The sequence below is a fragment of the Halichoeres trimaculatus genome, unplaced genomic scaffold, assembly GCF_033239565.1.
Source record: "Halichoeres trimaculatus isolate MK-OKI-2021-1 unplaced genomic scaffold, fHalTri1.1 fHalTri1_scaffold_3, whole genome shotgun sequence".
NCBI lineage: Eukaryota > Metazoa > Chordata > Actinopteri > Labriformes > Labridae > Halichoeres > Halichoeres trimaculatus.
The window spans coordinates 34,731,346-34,751,817 of NW_027437181.1; the positions used below are offsets into that span (position 1 = coordinate 34,731,346).

The 20,472-nt window shown below is 40.0% G+C and overlaps 1 protein-coding gene across 1 annotated transcript in view; it reads left to right on the top strand.

Annotated features, from left to right (window-relative positions):
- Positions 1–20,472, top strand: part of LOC141787560 (neural-cadherin-like) — a 477,836-nt gene that overhangs the window by 171,114 nt on the left and 286,250 nt on the right. Inside the window, exon 7 of the mRNA XM_074666057.1 lies at positions 8,425–8,567. Coding sequence (XP_074522158.1) covers positions 8,425–8,567 — 143 coding nt within the window. The remainder of the gene's footprint in view (positions 1–8,424; positions 8,568–20,472) is intronic.

The following is a 20,472-nucleotide window of genomic DNA, read 5'->3' on the forward strand; positions in this document are numbered from 1 at the left end:
TGTTCGCACAGAAAGTCTGAAAGAAAGTTCTTCTCTGACTCAAAGTGTAAGGGACTCTTATCGCTGCACCATAGAGACTGTGTCACTATTCTTATCAGCTTAATACAGGGGAATCAAAATACAGGGAATGAAAAATGAAGGTTTCTATGAGAGAAATCTGATTTGGAGGAAACTGTCTCCCAGAACAATAACAGGTGATGCCTGAGCAGGGATCATAAAGAGATGGCACTAGACTGAGACGTCAATATATCAAGGCATGACAATAAAGTTGGTCTAAAAGATAGAAACAGTACTGGTGTCTTTGATCATCGGAGTAATCCCAAATTTGGCAAAAACATCAATCAAAACACAAAAACACTTTTTTCTTATTGCACAGACCAAATCCCTAAACCAAATAAATATTCTGCCATCGTGACTCTGTGGGACAAAACTTTTTCTGCAGCATTTATTAAAACCTGGTTCTTCACTTGGTGTTGGAGGTTAAACAGTGCATCCACTAGTGGGCACTAGAACAAACTACTCTCCTGGGAACCTCCACCTGTCCTTCACTGTTTTCCTTCTGACCTTAAGATACTCCCTGGCTTTTTTAAAGTGTTTTCTCCCAATACAGGGGTCTTACATGCAGACTTATACTTCCTGACCGATCAGAATGATAATTCTTCATAAAATTCCGCCAGATTACAAAGCTTTCTTTGATCTGCTCGTTTGTTCTGTCAGACTCTGCCCCCACAATTTTGGCTGGTATAAGTTCGGGTGAACATGCAGAAATAATATGGAGGAAATTAAGGATTATTTCATATTTTATCAAAGTTTTGTACAAGCAACATTTGCTGGTCAGTTTGGCCCTCAGTGATGGGGCGCCAGTATAGCCTGGTGGTCTAGGTTGCACACCCCTAGACATGAGCCCATGAGAAAGCAGTGCTGCCCAATGTGGGGCACCTTTATTTCAAGTCTCTCACCACTTCCACCGTGTTTCCTGGTCTCTCCACTGTCCTGTCCTCTCCAAATGAAATGGAAATGACACCCAAGGAAAATATTATGACACATAAGAAAAAATCTTCATATCAAGCAGCTGCAGCCAGCTAGGAAGCTAGGAAGGACTAGTCACATCTACCAGCAGTTGTGATCCATCCTGTATGCATAGAAACACTGCATGAATTCATTTTTGTGTGTTTGCAACTAAACAATTCACACTGATGCTAATATTTTAAATAGTTTTAATTCATGAGGACTTTAGCAACCCTTGTGGACAAAGTATGTCATAAAAATTTCTCTTTATTGCATCAATAATCTAAATTTGGTCATCCTGTAAGTGGGTTCAGAATTAACCTGGTCCTGTACTGCAAAAAATGAAATCTTACCAAGTGCTTTTATCTTATTTTCAGTTCAGTCAGGACCACTTTGTCAAATAATCTTTATTAACTTGCACGGTGTCATTTGGCAGTATGGTTCTGTTCTGGGACTCCTTGCTCTTCCACGCCCTTGCGTGAAAAGCCTGAGTCAGGAAGAGCACACCTTCCTGCCCATCACGAGCCATCATGAAAGGCATAAGCAGGGAACGCAGCAACAAAATGAAAACCCAGACAGAGCAGAGCAATCGACATGAATACATTGACAGGAGGAGGTGGGTTGCAAAATGCCAGCAGAGGAAGCAGGAAGGAGGCTGGGCTGGAGCTGTTTAAATAGCCCGTTCTGAAAGCATATTTCTCTTACCCAACTGGCAGATTTTTTCACTTGATTACCAGCAATCCAGGTGTCGTATTTTATCTTTAAATAACTTGAATAACGATGATAAATAGCTTGGCTCATATTAAGTCTAAAAAGACACTTTATACTGAAATAAGACAAAAAAAAACACTTGGTAAGATTTCAATTTTTTACAGTGTGTTTTCTTTAAGAAAATGTGCTAAGCCTATTCTTCAATCTGTATCTTTTTAGTTTCACTGCATAGACAAAATACTCCAGTTTCAGTGGGGGCCCATTCATTTTGGAAACACTTATATGTGCACACAGGTAGTTTTATATTTCACTGATTGACTTAATTTAGTAACTCCGGCTTTTTCTGTTGGGTTTATCTGTTTTTTTTTCTTCTTTTTTTCTTTTTCTTTTCTTATTTTTCTGTAGGGAAAACATTTTTATTTCCAATAAAACAAAGTACAAGACAACAGAAATGTCTATCCAGGTACAATATCAGCTATGAGATGACTTTTACAGTTTTCCTTTTTAACCAACATCATATCCCCCCCCCCCCAAAAAATATATATATATATATATATATATATATATATATATATATAATTATATATATATATATATATATATATATATATATATATATATATATATATATATATATATATATATATATATATATATATATATATATTATAAAATAAAAATAACATGGGGGGGGGGGGGGGGGGTAGGAAAACAAAAGAAAAGAAGAACAAAATGCAAATAAAATATGAGAAAAAAGAAAACCAATAGGATAAAAAGGAAAGAAAAAGTTTTGAATTGTTCTATAGCAAGTCTTCAATGACGTTATTTTGGGGGTTAAAAAGTTGAGGTGAGCACATAGAGCCGCTGTATCTCTGTATCTGAGGATGTCGAGCCGTCGAGTACTTAACTGATTTTAAACTGAAAATACTGGAACTTTTTAACAGGCTGTGATTCTTGTCCATTTTTCATTTATTCTGTTGTAGGAGTTTCTAGAGGGTTTGTTCAGGTCACTTGTGCAGAGGGTGAAGATGGCACCACCTCCACCTCATTATGAGCTGGAAAAGTCCTGAACTCTACCCACTCATGCATTTACATACATTAATAAATGGTGAAAATGAGAATTAATTCCCAAAGCTCAAACAAACACAGCATAGTTAGCAGAGAATAACAATCAGTCATTAGGCATTTTTTTTTAAATAATGTAGTCCAAACCAGTTCAGAACGAGCACAGCCCGAACCCAAACTATTCATCACGCAGCCTCTCTTCTCTCCATTTTCCATCTATGCCTTATCTGGACACACTAACTGAACTCAATAATTAAATTCAGTAATTAATTTCCACATCTGAAATCGGGCTCCGGCCTCGGGGATGTTTCTTTTCTGCACTGATCAACAGAATGAAAACAACCTAAAACAAAAGTAAAACAAAGAGGTTGAAAAGTAATTAGCATGGGGTGGTGAGTGTGTGAGGTGCTTTTCAATTGATTGCTGCATTGATCTGGTGAAATTAGAGCTGTGACAAAGCCCAAATGTGATTGCAAAAAATGCCTCATTCTTGCTGCATTCCCCTGACTGCTCACGTCTCCACTTTTAGGCTCACATATGGCGTCCTTGTTTCCCCGTCGCAAAGAGCAAGTGGTTTGTGTTGGTGTCAAGAAGAATTCGATGAGAGATGCATACTGAAAATTTTGCTGAAGTGATACACAAGTATCTCCTTATCATGCCGTTTGTATGAAGCTTTTTTTTTTTTTTTTTTTTTTTTGTCTGTTGCTTGTCTTAATATAGTCAATTTGTTAGCCAGGAAGACGCTTGCTTGCTTCACTTCTGCGTGAGACACAATTTACTCAATTCAGACTTCCATATCTTTTACTTTTACTGCATATTTTAGGGTGGTAAACTCATCAGCTGTCGTTCTTTGTTTTTTGTTTTTGTTGCTAAAAATATGTGAAGTGCATGATCAAATATTAGGAGACCATATGGACTAAAGTACAGGGAAGATGAATGAGTTTCCTCTGGAGCCAAGGTAGATGTGAAACGTTGGTAATGGCAGCTCTGGCTTCCCCTCATAGAAACAAAGTATGCCTGAGACTAATCCTATTTTTTACTTTTTTTTTTTTTTTTTTTTTTTTTTCTCGTAAAGTTTTCTACATATCCAAAAGTTCATATCCCCAGTGGAGAACACAGTCCATCGTCAGCTGCTGGGGCCATTTGAGGCCAACGTATATAACCATACAGCTAATTGTAAACCAACTCCATTTGAATCCATAATGATTACTCCGTCTGCATCTGTAATGCCTATGCAGAGGTAATTTGGGGATCCAGAACAAAAGAGGCTTAGCAGTCTGTTTGGAAGAGTCATGCATAAATTCAGCTGCACAGACAGCATGTGTAATTTTGCCATCAAATTGCAGGCAGGAATACACAGAGAGGAGTGGTGTGCTTTCTGGCTTTCAGGTAAGATAAATACAAGCAATTATCTAATGATCCTTCAAATAGCTTCCTTAGACCACAAGTGGAAGCAGCTTGATCAATGTGCCCTATGTACTCCTGGAGAAACTACATAATAAAGAAACACAGTGCGGCTTCTCCTCTTGCCTGACTTGGGTATTGATCTGCAGGGAAGTGTTCGGCTTGCAGAGTGTGAGCTGAAATTACTAAACACTCTGCGAACAGAGTAAAAGAGCGGCACATCACTGATCTTCTGGAGCTGAGCTGCTGCAGCGGTTGTTGAGGCAGAGACGGCGGTGACAAAACATGATCACAGTGCTCTGCATGTAATGAGCGTTCCTTGTTTTCAGTGGAAAACAAACAGGTCTCTTTGCTAGAGTGGAGTGACAGATGTTTGTGTCGGGCTGTTAGAGTAACTAGACCTGCGTTTTGAATGTGACTCACGTGTAAGGCACTGACAAATGACTGCAGAGGAGTTCATCTTTGGGTCTGTGCTAAAAGGTTTGCATTTAGACGGATGATGGTTTGTCAAAGCGTCTGTCTTTTCCAGTCTGTCAGACTAAAGCGTCAGCCCCGATTTACAATCATGTGCTATTGTGTGTAAAGAGTCAGTCCACTTCATGATGTTCTTCTCTTTCACTCTTATATGAAAGTCTTATCTGTCAGTCAAATTTTTCTTACCAGGTTGGTCTTCCCAGGGCAGAGGAAGAGGCCACATTTGTACTCCCAGACTGAATCAACTGTTAGACCTTTGGTGCTTGATCAGAGCTCTAAAGCTGTATATGCAGCATACCTGGGAACACTGCCAGCCACCTGTCTAAGGGCGAGTGGATTGGCAATAAGCATCATGCAGAACTCCAACCAGCCGGCCTTTATTAATAACCACTCAAATCTTAACTACTGGCTGTATGTTAAAGGTGACAGATACCCTTTTTCCATCATTGAAAATCAGTGGTGTGTGAGTGTCTCCTCAAATCCAAATAAGCTCCTAGGAACCCACCCATTTCCGTCATGTGGTATGCTAACATAAATACAGTGTTGGCTACTGTAATAACACATTAGGCACAAATCAGCTGTATATGTTTAAATCAGGGTCAGATGTTGATGTCAGGATTTGATTTCATTTGGGAAATCAACTGTAACACTTTTAGTTTTTAAAAGAAGTCATGCTCTGTCTAAAATGCAACAAAAAGTACTTTAAGCTGAGAAAAAACAGTGAGGAACATGACAGCTTTACCTGTTGTTTGTGATATAACCTGCTGTATGCTAGTATTATATTATTATAAGTTGATTGGTTGATTTAGTTTTATATAATAAAACTAGATCAACCAATCTCTGATGAATTGCAACTGTTTGCATTGTGTATGAAATGCTATGTGCTTACTAGCTGCATGGTGCTGATTACAGTGACACCTGTGGCCAGGATTTGGCATAAAGACTCTGGCTGTTTTCCAAACCACCTACTACACTACATGTGAATGTAGTATGTACAACATACTACCTACTGCTTTTGCTTGTAGTATGTAGTACGACTGTTCTGTTGGGTCTGTTTTGTAGTATACTACTATGGTGTCTGGTTCCAGAACTAAGCTACTGATGATTATTTATTTTTATTTTTCCCACTGTATTATAAATGTGCAAAACAATCAATGGGCAGATCTCAGCCTTTTATTTAGTTTTTTGTTAATAAGACCTGTAATACTCTTCCTGCTCAGCCCAGGGAGCATTACACTTACCTCTCTTTTAAAATAAATCTAAAATTATGGTTGAGAGATGGTCAAGTGTGTGACTGTCTGGTCAAAATTTTTAATTTAATGTGTCCAACCCTGGACTGGCGACCAGTCCAGGGTGCACCAGCCTCTCGCCCTATGACAGCTGGGATAGGCTCCAGCCACCTGTGACCCTGAACAGGATAAGCATGTTTGGAAAATAAATGAATGAATGTCTGTAATGTTTTCTATTGCTATGTATTTTATAATGTGGACAAGGTACTGTTTTGTTTTGCTTTCTTTACTGCAATTTATTCATAGTAGTGTGTATGTCACCTGCCCAAGAAACTATGGTTGAAATTTAGCCAACTTGGCAAAACTGGCATAATTACAAACATGTTAATCAATGTGCATCAACTCTGGATATTAAACCAATTAACTAAACTAAACTAAACTAAACTAAACTAAACTAAACTAAACTAAACTAAAAAAAAATAAACTGTTCAAACGTGACTCTTGCCAAGATGTGTTAATTTAAGCAAACGAATTGGAGCAGATATTCTTTTTAAAACTCATTTTCTCACCAGATAAAGAACAAATCCTCATAAGTCAGTCCTGGTTATGTCCTACTAGTGCTCATCTACCAACTCCAACCTCACCAAGCAGAGCTAACGTAACCTCACTCTTTATTTTATTCATAGAATCTCAAGTTTAAACAGACCATTGCAGAATAACTGCTGACTGTAGGTTGGAATGAACAATACCGCAAACAGTTTAGCTCCTGTGTTAGCCTTTTGCTCAGGCTGTATCACTGTCCTGTTTATCTTTCTTCAGCTCGTCTGTCCTTTTTCTTTTTGAAAGTCTAGCTCCAGTGCCCACCATTACAACCAAATTAACCCCATCAATACTTTTCTTCAAGAAACACAGATTTTGCCTCTCACAACTAAACTGCTGGCTGGCGTGGTGTTGTCACGTTGTCATGGGAACTTTTGGTATGCGTGCAAAAAAAATGACTTGTGTTCTCCAAACCCGACCACAAATACTTAGAAATAGCATTTAGTAATAAGTGATTTCGTCTCTGTTAATATTTCAAATCTTGCATTATGAACGGGCAAGTGTATGAAGCAATACAATTTCAAGATCACTTATGAAGTCCTCAAAGAGACTTTGAGTTTTGTAAACACTATTGAACTTTTACAGCAATGCTGTCTTGGTTGGAATGTCTTCATTTCCGTGCTGCAGTACTTCTTGATGTTGAACAAATGATCATGGAAGGCTTGAATGATGAACTGATGAATGATGGTATAAGATGGTATCTGTCATTTCTGTCAGAGCTGCTGAAATATTTCCAAAGATTTAAGAATTAAAAGAGGGCTGCATGATGGTGCAACAGTTAGCGCTGCTGCCTCACAGCAATAAGTGTGCTGGTGTGGAGTTTTCATGTTCTCCCCGTGCATGTGTGGGTTCTCTTGGGGTACTTTGGCTCCCTCCCACAGTCCAAAAACATGCTGATCAGGTTAATTGAACAATCTTTTGTCTGTAGGTGCGAGTGTGTGATTGACTGGCGACCAGGCCAGGTTGCACCCCGCCTCTCGCCCAATGACCGCTGAGATAGGCTCCAGCCAACCGCAACCCTGAACAAGATAAGCGGTTCAGTAAATGAATGAATGAACTAAATGAAAACCAGGTAAAAGTCTCTCAATGTTTTGGAGTTTTCCTCCAAATTCAAGGCCAAACATTAGATCACAGCTAAATTTCAAAAGGCTGTTTTGAGATAAAAAGACAAAACTGTGGAGGCATTGGCGAGCTAGAGATTGGGTTCAGTTTGTCTGACACAAATTGTTGGTAAGTTTGAATGAATGTACTATTTGATTTAATTTGTAAACTGTCTATCAGTGACTTTCTGAGTGGATGTTTGTTCTAAGCGTAAAGGTTCTCTTTCTTTAGCCTTCATTGTACAGATCTTGGGAAACATCACTTATTGGCCTAAAAGCTTTAAACACAGTTGTAAAAGCATTACTGCTGTCAAGGATGCACTTGTTCCCTGCACACTCTGTCTTCATCACATAGTTTAAAAGCTACCAACTGACACTTGTATGCTGAAAATTCAATTAGGACTTGACTATTTGGGTTGGCGAGATGCAGACCTGGGCCAGAACAACAAGGACTGTGGATGCTCAGGTGCTGAGAAGTTGATTATTTACTCCAGGTTTTCAAGGCGTGACAGGAGGCCGTTGGAGAGGAAGTGGTGTACATGTCTATATGGTTGTTAGTGGCTGTGGCTAAGCTGTCCCAAGCAGTTTGTCATGACTCTGTTGGTTAGAGATTGATGAGCACATGGGCCTCACAATGAAGGAAAGTTATTAATACCTGAAAATTAAACACGCAGCTATAAATTGGCTATGACAAGGCTACAACACATGATGAGGCAGCTCCTCTCAGTCACAATCAGCTGCAATTTCAGTAAGAGCATCTCCTGAGGCGTTAGGATAACTTTTTTTTTTTTTTATGTTCATGGTTTGATGTTTGTTTTTCTGTGTCTGATCAGATATCGCACATTTGTCTCTGAGGACGCCGGCCCCAACACACTAGTTGCCACAGTGCTGGCGAAGGACCCCGATGGGGACGGGATCACGTATAAGATTACCACTGGAAACGAGGAGGGCAACTTTGTGATCGACAACCAGAAAGGTAAGATCAAGTTTGCTGCTCTGACTTTTCCTTTGGACATGGTCACACTGGCAAAGTGTACCGCGCTTAAGCACACCTCAAACCTAAAGCCTGGTTCGTTTGGCCAGTAAGACTGCAAGCGTGCCGTGCTTAAGCAAGGTTGAGTTCTCTTCTTTGGCACGCTTCAGAGAGGTGGGCTTCAGCATGGTGGGCTTCAGCATGGTTCACTTCATGCACAAGCACAAGCACGCAGACATGGGGTATGATCTATGATGAATGATCACTGTTCCTCTTAACAATCATTATGAACAATGGCCGGGTGTTGGAGGACTGTGTCGGACCAAAACAACTTAACATAAGCCTAAAAAGTAGTAGCATTGCCCTCTGTGCCTCACTGTGCTGACTCTGATGAGATTGCGCTTCGTGTAAACAGACGTGTCAGGATGACATAGGTGGACCATGCATGTGTGAGATACCCGCTTTGGTGTGATTTTGCGGGGGGCAATCATGCTTGAGTATGGCACAGTTCCCAAGGACAGTGTGACTGCACGCTTATGTTCTTCTGGGGTCATGTTTGGTCTTCTGTTACCCATGAACTTTTCACTGCAAAGATGAGTCTCAGCTGAAACTTCTCAACTTAAAATGAAAATTAGTGAGAAGTCTGTAGTTTGGAGCTGATCCTTGCTGTCAAGTTGTAGAAGATGCTTGAGACTAGATGAGCTAAAGGGATGCATATTTTAACTGAACAAATTCTTCTTACCTATCTAACATATGATACTCTCTTGGACTACTATGGATGGGAACCGAATAAGGTACTTTTATAGGTACTGACTGAATTCTGTCAAAAGTACCAGGTACCAATTCACATAAAATCAAAAGGTACCATGTTTAGGTACCCAAATGCATCATTTTGACTATGAGGGAGAGGAAGAGTAGGTAATTTTCCATGCTGGTCATGAACACAGCATTTCAAGGTCATATATTACAGAATAAATATGTTTGATTGAAAAATATATAAATTTTATTGTTAAAGAAATTGATATTTTTACAATACAAACACAAAAAAGTGCTGGAAATTGGTACTGTTGAGTATCGGTATTGATTGCCGGGTACCGGGCATCGGTACCGTATCGTTTCAAATGTGAAAGGTACCCATCCCTATGGACTGCATTATATAATTTATAAAGGAGTTTTCAACGTTTCAGCCTGTGACCCCTGCTGTAGGAATACTCAAATAGGCCAATCCATAAACAAGAAAAAAAAACAACAAACAAACAAAAAAAAAACAACCACTATCGAAGATCAAAATGTAAGATACTAATTTAAGCTGGTCTGCCAAAAATTGAAAGCTTTTGTGCACACATTAGTCTGTTTTCTAAATTAATCTTCTGCCACTGAAAGCATTATTACCATTCACTAGCCATGAAGAAATGTGGAAAACAGATTAAAAATGAAAATTGATATTTAAATAAATAAATGTTTTTGCATGAATTTCTACAATTTATTTTTTATATTTACAAGAACTCATGAAATATGCAATCTTTGGGGGACTTTTTGGGTCCCTGTTTTTGGAACCACTGATCTTGACAGTCTTTGAGCACACACATGTTTAACAGGAGCAGGCCAGCTAAGTTTCTCGTTAGCATAGGAACAGTCAGGGGGCTACATACTGGCCGACTTGTAGTTGAAGGTTAATCGCATGCCCAAGGGGACCACAGCAATGCCCAGGAAGAGAAATAGTACCATCCAGTTCTCAAGCAAAATCCCTACAGACTGAGCTACTGCTGCCTCCAAAATATATGTACTGAGTATGTATACATGAGCATATTTATTCTAATCTATATCATAAATCTTTTACACTACACATAGAAACATACCCCACAGAAAAGGGCATCCTTTCTGCTCTGGCTCTGAGTGGCTGTGGGCTGTGAGGGGACAGGACTAATTTTGGACAGCATGGTGGAAGAAGGCCTGACTGCCTCTTACTAACCTTTAAAGTACAGCTCCCTCTCTCAGTCCCAGCGTGTGAGAGGATCTGACCTAAAGCAACACAGCGACGAGGAACAGGGAGGTCTCAAGCAGGAGACAGAAACAGGGAAATGAGGAGTATAAAATGAACAAAAACTATACCTGAATTACAGCGTAACAGAGCTGTTTTTATATTCTCCTCATCTTCTCTCTGACCTCTCAGTTACCCTCACAAACCTACGACCACCATCTGTACAAACACGACTTTAAGAGCATCTTTTTATTTTCCTCACGTTCCCTCAGCTAATTACTTAAACCTATCTTTGTTTCTATCGGCTTTGTTCTTCTTACTCCTGATTGCCCTGTCATGTCATCATCCTGTTAATCACTTGTATTGCAGTCCTAATAAACACTCTGAAAGTGGCCCAACCCCTCAAAAACATTTCAGGAGAGAGTCAACACTCTGGTTTAAATATTTGTGTTTGCGTCTTCTTCTCATCCTTCTTTTAAGAAACAGGCTTTTTCTCCTGGACAGCAGAAATGGCTCCATCAGAAACTCCATCTGATGATCACCAGGGGATTAAAGAGCTTCACAGAAATATGTTGTTAAATGATGGTGACTTATAACTCCTGATCTAAAGCAATGCAGTACATTTTACTTATAAATAAATAGTTTGCTACTACAGTAGATCACTGATTTGAGGCTAGTTGTTTCCTTTCAGCAGACTATTGTGAGTTATTTCTACCGAGAGCTTGATTTAAGGCATGAGTAGGGATGGGTACCTTTCATATTTGAAACGATATGGTACCGATGCCTGGTACCTGGCAGTTGGTATCTGTACTCATCAGCACCAACTCTCGGAACTTTTGTGTGCGTTTATGCGCTAATATGTATTTGTTGATTGATAAAATCTCAAAGTTTTTCCATTTAAAATATTTATTTCTCAATGTATAAACATAGGTGTTGAAACGATTCCCCGAATAATTTAAGGCACTCATTTACAAAAAATGATCAAGGAATTTTCTCCGCCTCGAGGATTTGTTTAATTTCAAAAAAGATCAAAGAGTAGTAACTCAAATAGAGCTGACACTGTATTTACAGAGTTTTCAGACCCCCTTAGACTGATATAAAAGCATGTATTGGCGGACGTCTCACTTGCAGCAGTCTCTTAGCGTGGTCACATTGCACTCTTCAAAGTCCATTTTGTTTGACCAGTGTGACCACAAGACTTACTACTTCTCTTTGGCACCTTTGGAAAGGTGGGCTTTAGGGCCGAACACTTCATACGCGCACCAACACGGACATCCCGTATGATCAGTGATTGCTGCAACCACTTCTCTCAACAGTCATTTTAAACAATAGCGGGGTGTCAGAGGGCTGTGTTGCACCAAAACAACTTAATATGAGCCTAAAAGTCACTGAAGTTGCAGCAGTGTTCTCTGCACCTCATTGTGCAGGCGGGTAGAGTATGGCACGGCTTGAACGGCTTGAGTGACCAAACAGGAGACTGTGTAAAAATGAATAGTGGAGGGGGATTGATATTTTCGCAACTAAAAAAAGAGTCAACCAAGCAAAGTTCATTTGTAGTTAATTTTATTTTCCATACAGCCCCAGATCACAGCAGAAGTAATTTAGAGTGCCCTCTCTCAAAAATCAGGTCAATAACTTGTTTTTAATCTAACAGACTGAATAGCTTTATGTTATTTATCTTATTTTCATGATGGGATGTTGTTTGTACATCCTCGGGTTCACATCTCTCCTCGTGGAACTTCACCTTGCGCAAAAGAGTAGGGCAGTTGTCAAGTTAAGATCACAGGTCAATGAAGGATAAACTATCAAGTAGTAATGGAGCCATATGTGCTCCAATACAGCAGGGATCATCATTTTAGTCTGAACACTGCAAAGACTCAAATCTCTCGAGAATGTCTTCTTCCTAGTCAAAATGTCTCATATCTAGTCAGATCGCTCAGAACTTAAAATTCATCACCAAAAGTCACTTGATTTTACACTTTGTCTTGTGAAATGCCTTCCAACATAAAAAATTATTAAACATAGGGTATTTCATCCATTATTGTAAAAGTATAAGCAAAAGTAAGGGTTAGATTTTAAATAAATCGTGCAAAAAGACAATTTTTGAACTCATTTCAAGATTTATTGACTAATCCAGGATAATGATAGTATCAGTGGAGGGAGGTAATTTAGGAAAAATAGCAAGATGTGCACAAAGGCAGTCTGATTTTCTACTGCTCAGGTAAATATAGTATCTTTGGCATTTCTTTATTATTGTTATATGTTTGTTTTCCTTTTTTTTTTTTTTTTTGCATTTGGCCCCCATAATGTGATCTGACAGCAATGGAGCAGGGAGGATCAGAGCTGAGGCCTATAGCACGAAGCGCGGTCAACTTATCCGCAGTAACTCACATCTATCCAGGATTGAGTAACCGTAACAATGGCAATCAGGATAATCGATAGCACGATGCAAGTTATCAACACGGTAACTCAACCCAGGGTTGACTCATCAAGAGCCGTGAACGTGCACGTAAAAGAGGAGGGCTCAGAGGCAGCTGACCAATCACAATCATGAGCGACTAAGAAAGCTCTGTACTTCATCACTGAAGAGCAGCGGCTGATAATGCAGCAATACAAGGAGGAGAGAAGCAATAACTTGGTAGGGGGGAACACGGTAGCAGCAGCCAACTGCAGGCACAATGCATGGCAACGCATAGCGGACTGTGTAAATGCCTAAGTTACTCATCAGTGGCTCAGTATGATAGTGATCACACTTCTAAATCTCATAAAATAATAAATGCTACTGTGCAAATGACTTGCGTGTATTCCAATTATCATGTCATTCTCCCAGATGTAATCCTTCTGGAGTCAGAAGAACACGGGAGCAGATAAAAACAAATACAAGAACATCACCGCGTCTGGCAAGTTGGTCTGTTTCAAGCAGTGGCGATTGCTCTAAGACTCTCTAAGTGGTGATATGTACTGCTGTGTGTACATTTCATTGACAAAATCTGCGCGAGAATTCCTTCATCTTTTGTTCAGAATCAGCTCCTATCACAGGTAACTGGCTCCACCTCCTTCTCATTCATCCTGGGAACGCTATGAATTCGTCCCTAAGTTGCGTGAGGGCAGCAGCCACTTGATGCACAACATGGGATGCCGTAAACTTGCTCAGCCACTCCGCATCCCAGACAGAGTACATGTAGCTGCCCGTGGCAAAGAACCGCAGGGCGATGCACAATGTCTGTGGGGTAGTCAGTGCACCGGGTTGCACGGGCAATGTACGGCTCTAATACTTCACAGAGGTAGAGTAGTCCAGGCCGTCAGAACCTATACCTCTCATACAGTGAATCGTCGCTTTGATCGAGTGGATCTGATCGATCTTTAAACACCCCTTCTCTTCGTAAAGCTCTTCTTACAACTTGTGCGCCTCTGTCCACCAGGTTTGGGAGAAAAGGGCAGGCCATTGTTTCTGAGAAGCTGATTGGCCAGTGGGAGGGGCTTTTTATAGGATCAGATTCAACCTCCAACTTCTCCTGCTCCAGAGCATGGTAGCCGTTCAGAGTAGGTCACCATGGTGATCTACTCTGATAAAAAAGGAACCGGCTTTGTGCTATCGGTGATCGAGAGTTAACCCTGAAGTTATCTAGCTAAGACACTAATCCTGCTTCGTGATATAGGCCTCTGGTCAGGTAGTTGGATGGACTCGAAGGCAACGGGGAACAAACCAACAAATAAAGTAAAAAAATAAATAAATTTAAAAAACAAACAAACAAACAAAAAATAACAATAAAAGCATAACCACCTTGGTTGAAAAGCATCAGCTTCTCGTCTTTCCATTATGAAATATAAAAGTATTGAGGGTAGATATGATGGCCTCTGCTCCCTCTGGCTCCAGAAGAACAAGGCTGCCTCTGAGTGTCTCACTTGTCAAAACTATAGAACGATGATATGCCACACAGAAACACATCATCCTGCAGATTTGTTTATCACCATTTTTTTGCATATATAACAGTCCACATACTGTATGGAGCTTCACATGCCTTTGATGGACTTTTACTTTGAAAATTATTTTTACTTGCTGAATAAACTCACTTTCTTAGAACTCAAGGCTGCTCAGAGGTCTCTTTTTAATGTGCTGTTTATATAGAATCGTCACAAACCCTGAAAATATCCACAAAGATTGTTTTCCTCCTCAGCTATTTTCTCCGTGCTTTGTTGTCTGCCCTCCTGCAGTATTTACGTACGCTGTATAAATGTAAAAGTGCTGCAGTTTGTCAAGTGTGCCCCAGAGGGTCTTGAAAATGTGCTTCAAGAAGTGCGCATAGTATAGTTTTATGTCCTTCATCGTCTACGCTTTTCTGTGGATGACGGTTGCTCGCCAGCCGCCCTTTTACTGCGAGGAGCTTTGTCAAGGATATTTAAGTCCTGACAGGTGATGTCATGTAGACGCTGAAATAATCATTGAGTGTGAGGAGCGTTTCCACGGTGGCTTTGTAACAAAATCTCAAGTGAGGTTTACGGTCACATCTCAACCTCAGAAGCAATGTGAAATAGGAAACTGCGATAATGATGCACAGAGTGTGTGTGTGTCTGTGTGTTGGGGGGAGTAAGTAGGTGGGGGATGGTGCCAATTTCATATTGCTACGACCCTTCTGTAAATTGCCTCCCCCCTCTGAATCTGCATATCGTGTTGTTGGGTAATATGATGACTTTCACAGATTCAATTACTCAAAACTTCAAGGCACGGTTTCCTCTGTTCGCCTGTGATGACATTCACTGTCAGCTGATAGCAGCGGTCACTTTATCGAGCAGGGACAAGATTTGAAGCCTCTAACTGGATTTCATCAGTTATCAGATGATGACTGCAGGCTGGCTTTGCAAATAATGTTGTTGCGTTCTCATTTGCATCCCCTAATATTGACCACATTTCTGCTCGTCAACAGTAATGAAGGTCAAACTTTTTAATATAAGTTTTCTTGAATTTCCCAGCTGGTCTTGTATCACTGAATTGTTAAAGCAAATAAAAATGACTGTTGAATAGATTTATCGGAAAACTGAGTCTTACAAGTATTTTGATTTGTGTGTTTACAATGAGTGATGTTTGAAGCCCAATGAAGGCAGCAGAAAATGGTAACTCCATGTTCAAGCTTAAGGGTCTGTTACCTGCAGCTCTGGAGCCTCATGCGACTCCTTGACTCCTTTTTAGTGGCTCCCTATAGCTTTAAAATTTATTTTTCAAATAAGGATGAGTGATTAAAAACATTGACACAAAATTAAATCATGATTTAACATTTTGTTGAACTAAATATGCGTCACATCTTGCAATTAAGCCTACCACTGCTCTACTTTACCTCCTACAACATCTACTGCCCACCCTTGGAAAGGAAATTTCTACAAAAAATCTGGAAGAAAATACAGATTTTGATTCTGTCTGGATGGATTCATTCAGCTGCCAACGTACCAGCTTCATATGCATGCTTGATATAAGCAATAAGTTGAGCAACAGCATAAACATAGGTTATCAAATTCAAGTATTCTTTCAAAAAATTTTGACATTTTGCAAATTTTTGAAATGTTAAAAATTTTTGTGGATTTAAAAGAAATGAAAACTTTGGATATCTAATTATATTTTTGATTTTTGTAATATTTTTAAAAACTCCAAAATAATTTTGCAAATTTATTGAAAACAAAATGCTAAGACATCACATGTACCATTTCAAAAATTCAAAACCCTACTCATGTAGATAATTATTAACTATATTATCACTTTGTACATAATTTTATCTATGCATTGTCTTTATTGTGATGACAAAGAAGATTGTATGGCTCCTGGAATGACTTAAACCCAGCTGAGCTCAGGCAAAATGGTTCCCATGAAAGTAAAGGTCACAGACCCCATGTTCAAGCTAAACTAGCTAAACTCAACAAAGATGTGAGGGTACAGCCATAGCCTTCTTCCTGGTAAGTAGTTACAATATGACTGGAAGAGTGTGTGTGGAGACAGCACACACTGATCCACCATTACCCTACGTTTCAGTGTTGCTCATATTTTATTGCTCCTTTGTTTGAGGGAGTTATTAATCCTTCTTTGTGGGGACCCGTGAGTCCATCTTTGGGCATTATTTCCTCAGTATTAATGATCAGGGTTCAGCTCCTCTGACAGGTTGACACATGCACTCAGCAGCCATCAGACTAATGCTGATATATCCATCATATAATTTGTTGACAATGCAGAGGATTTATTACCACCAAGGTCATTGTACAATGAACTGATCTCACTGACTATTCATGATCACTTCCCTCTTTATCATCACATTGTGGCCCTACAATACAATCACTCATTTTAGCCCAGTAAAGACAGTTTTGCTGCTGGGTTTTTGTTTTAATAAACCAGTTTTAGATTTAGTCTTAGTCTTTACTCTTTGTTAGTTTTCCTTATATGTTGGTCTTTTTTACTTTTATAGTTCTGGTCTAGTTCTCATTGAAGTGCATTTCATACAGACAACAGCTTAAACAGCTGAATGCCTCTCAGCACCTCTTAGCCACGGCTATAACGGAAATACTTTGTTCATATATCTGAAGGTGCTGTCACTAAAACTATGTTTGTCTTGTTGTGGTCTTGTTATAGAAAACAAAACATAAACTTTTCCTTTTTTATTTATATATTTTAATTTATCTATTTATGCTTGTCATTGACCCATCTTGATGACGGGACAAAGGGTTGTTGGCAAATATTTATCATAACTTTTTAAATTACAACTACTGTACTGTTGCTATGCTGGAGTTGCTGTGAGCAGTTCATACCATAGACGATAAAATTAATAGACGTAATCTTACTCGGCTCGAAGTGAGTCCTGCTCCCCCTGGTGGCTGGCTGCAGTATAGGTAAAAAAAATCCGGCTCTCCATTCATTTCAGATGTGCTGTGGTGGGAATTTAATACACCTTGTAGAAATATTTCTCACGTCCGATTGTTATGGTGATTTGGAGATATCATTTTGCTGCCTTGTACTCAAGTCCTCGCTAAAAAAAAAAAAAAAAAAGTTTAGTTTTCGTTAGTTTTAAGAGGTTAAACAAGGTTTTACATTACGTTTAATGATGATTGACAGCTGCTGTTCCTGTGTATTATTTTCGGGGATTGTAAAATATGCAGGGAGGTAGAGCTAATAAGTGATTAGACTGTGGAAAGAAAAAAAAAAATTGTCACCCAGCTTCACTTGGATTCTGGCAGCATGAGTTCTCATAATTTTGTCAGATTCCTGTTCTGCTACATTTTATGCTTTGTGCACAGGGAACCACCATATTGGTCTTAGAGCTGGGCAGCAGTTGATCAACATGCAATTATCACAAAGAAGAAAATAGAGGAGATATTTGAAGAGGTGCAACATATGGCCACTAGATCTATACAGGCTGAGGACTTTAGTGGTGATACTGGAAATGTTGTCAGTGTTTGACATTTGATGCTTCCCAGTGGGGTTTGCAGCCTGGTATGCTGCATCTCTAAGGAGTTGCACATCAGGTTACGTGCATAGGCTTCTGGGTAAACACATGGCTTTGCAAACCTATGTCACAGACTCCAGAGGAGATTTAATTGAGAAGTCTAAACGAGGCTCAGCAGAGCACTGGTTTAGCTAAGTGGTTACACTGTCTACAAAGGCTCAGCCCTTGAAGTAGTTGCTTGACACCAGCACTCCCTTGGAAAAAAAAAAAAAAAACATTAAAAGAATAGAAGTCCCACAGTGACACTAAAAGCTCCCTGAAGTAGAAACTTAGATGGAAACAAACGTGTTAAGAGAAGTAAAATATTCTCCCAACATTAAATGCTGACAAAGTGAGAAAAAGTTTGATATTCTGTTTCTCCAATTCTAATCTGTGCTGCTGTGTCCTTCCACTGTCTCTCTCTGCATACCTGTCTCCATTAAACACACCTTTGATAGATTTAAAGCAAGACAACTCTCGACAACTCATTTTCTCACAAACACACACACACACAAAGTGAGAATAATGCAGATGCTTATGAGGCACCACACACTTTGTCTGCAGCAAAGTGCCTGTGCCAAAGTGTGACACCATAATGCTTGTAATATGATCCAATATCTTGTTTCAAAGAGCCCAATATTTGGTCATTAAAACTGTTTTATGATTCTTATAATGGAAGGAGAACACATTGGATTCCTCCCACCCTCTCCAGCCCATCTCATTCCCTCTCCCCGCTACTGATGAAAATCGTTTATAGCCTCCTCTCCCCTCTCATTGCCCAACCCCCTCCCAACTCATCCTAAATGTCCGACAATCATTCAAGCGATTGTTTTTCTCCCTTCTGGCAGAAGCAGCCCTGCCGGTCTCCCTCTCCATGTTAATTTGCCTGTAACTCACCCCAGAATACAGTGTGTTTCGCTGAGATTTAAGGTGCCCATTAGGATCCGAGCAGGCCAGTCAATATGATGATCACGCTCTTCCTATTAAAACCCATAAATACAGAAACAGCCGCTCTGTTGGAGGGGAGGAAGTATTTACTGACAGCTGAGGGAAAATGCTGGGGCCAATAAATAGGCTTCGATCAACTACTTTATTTCTCAGCCAAGTTTTATGGCATTTCAGAAGAGAGTGTTTCGTTCGGAGAGGGAAGAAAGGTTCCCGGATAAATGTGATGGGGAGGCATTCGTTGCCCAGTTGTCTTGTTTTATTTCTTTTATTTAGACTTTCCTCGTGAACTGCTCACCTCCTGTATATTGTGTTTGGCCTGATGTGCTGACCTGAGTCTCATCTCAGCTTTATGCAACACACCCCCTTTGTTTTCGCCCTCATCCTCCTCTCTGCTTCCCTCTGGCAAATACCTTTCAAAGCCTTTATTCGCCACTGCTTTTTTTGTCACTGTTTCTCTCACCTCCTCCCTCCACTTCTCACATTTTCCTCCAATTCCAGTCTGCACATCTTTTTGTCATGATGCCGGCTTAAGGAGAGCACTCCCTCCCTGGCTGTCTCCCCACCCCCACAGCCTCCACTTTGTCCTCCGTCCTCTGTGTTGTCTCGTCTACTCGCTCCCTGCCGGCTGCTCTTCATGTGAAGTGACGGCTGCTCACTGACCCCTGGGGAAAACATCTTCTCCATCTCCGATCAGTGATGATATGTGCTGGCCTTGTTAGCAGTCACACATCAACTCAACACACAAATACACGCACAAAGACTTAGACACAAATTAAAACGCACTGCACTGAACGTGTGAAGCTGTACTGTATAAATATGCTTAAATGTGTTTGCATAATCATGATAGGGTGCTTTTAAAAATAAGTTTTCATGCGTGCTCAATGCCAAGACTATCCTTAAAACACTGTATAAGTATGTGTTTATATAAAACAGATCTGAGGAGGATCTGTTTTAATTTCACTCCCTCGCCACCTTGTGGCCTGGAGTCTTCGTACACAATCATAAATTACTTTTATTAAGCGCTGAGGTATTTATCAGTACAGTTTCGTAGCCCTAAAGTTTGAAACGTGACATTAAGCAGACATTTAGCAGCTAGCTATATGTTAGTGACATTGTCAGCCCGGTTCTCCGACATATCTGAAGGCTAACATGACAGCAAGTGAACACTGTCAGTTTGTAAAAAGTTTTGTAGCTGTCTATCTTCAGTGCAGCCAGCAGTCCGGTGCTTTAAGATGTGTCCGTGATGTATAACCAGGGTTGCGACCCGTCCCGTAAAGTACAGAATCGTCCCATATTTCACACTTAAAGGTTGCGTCCCGTTTTAAATCAATATAGGATGCAATTTGTCCTGTATTTCCAGTTTGCCTTGAACGCAGCACCACTCTGCCTGAATTCAACATGGCTTCGCGTCCACCCACTAGAAATGGCAGTTGGTTGGTTGATTGTAAGCGTGGAATAAGTGCTCATCATTAATTGGGTGAGAGAAAGTCACAGGAAATTAAGAAGTAAACATGGCTGT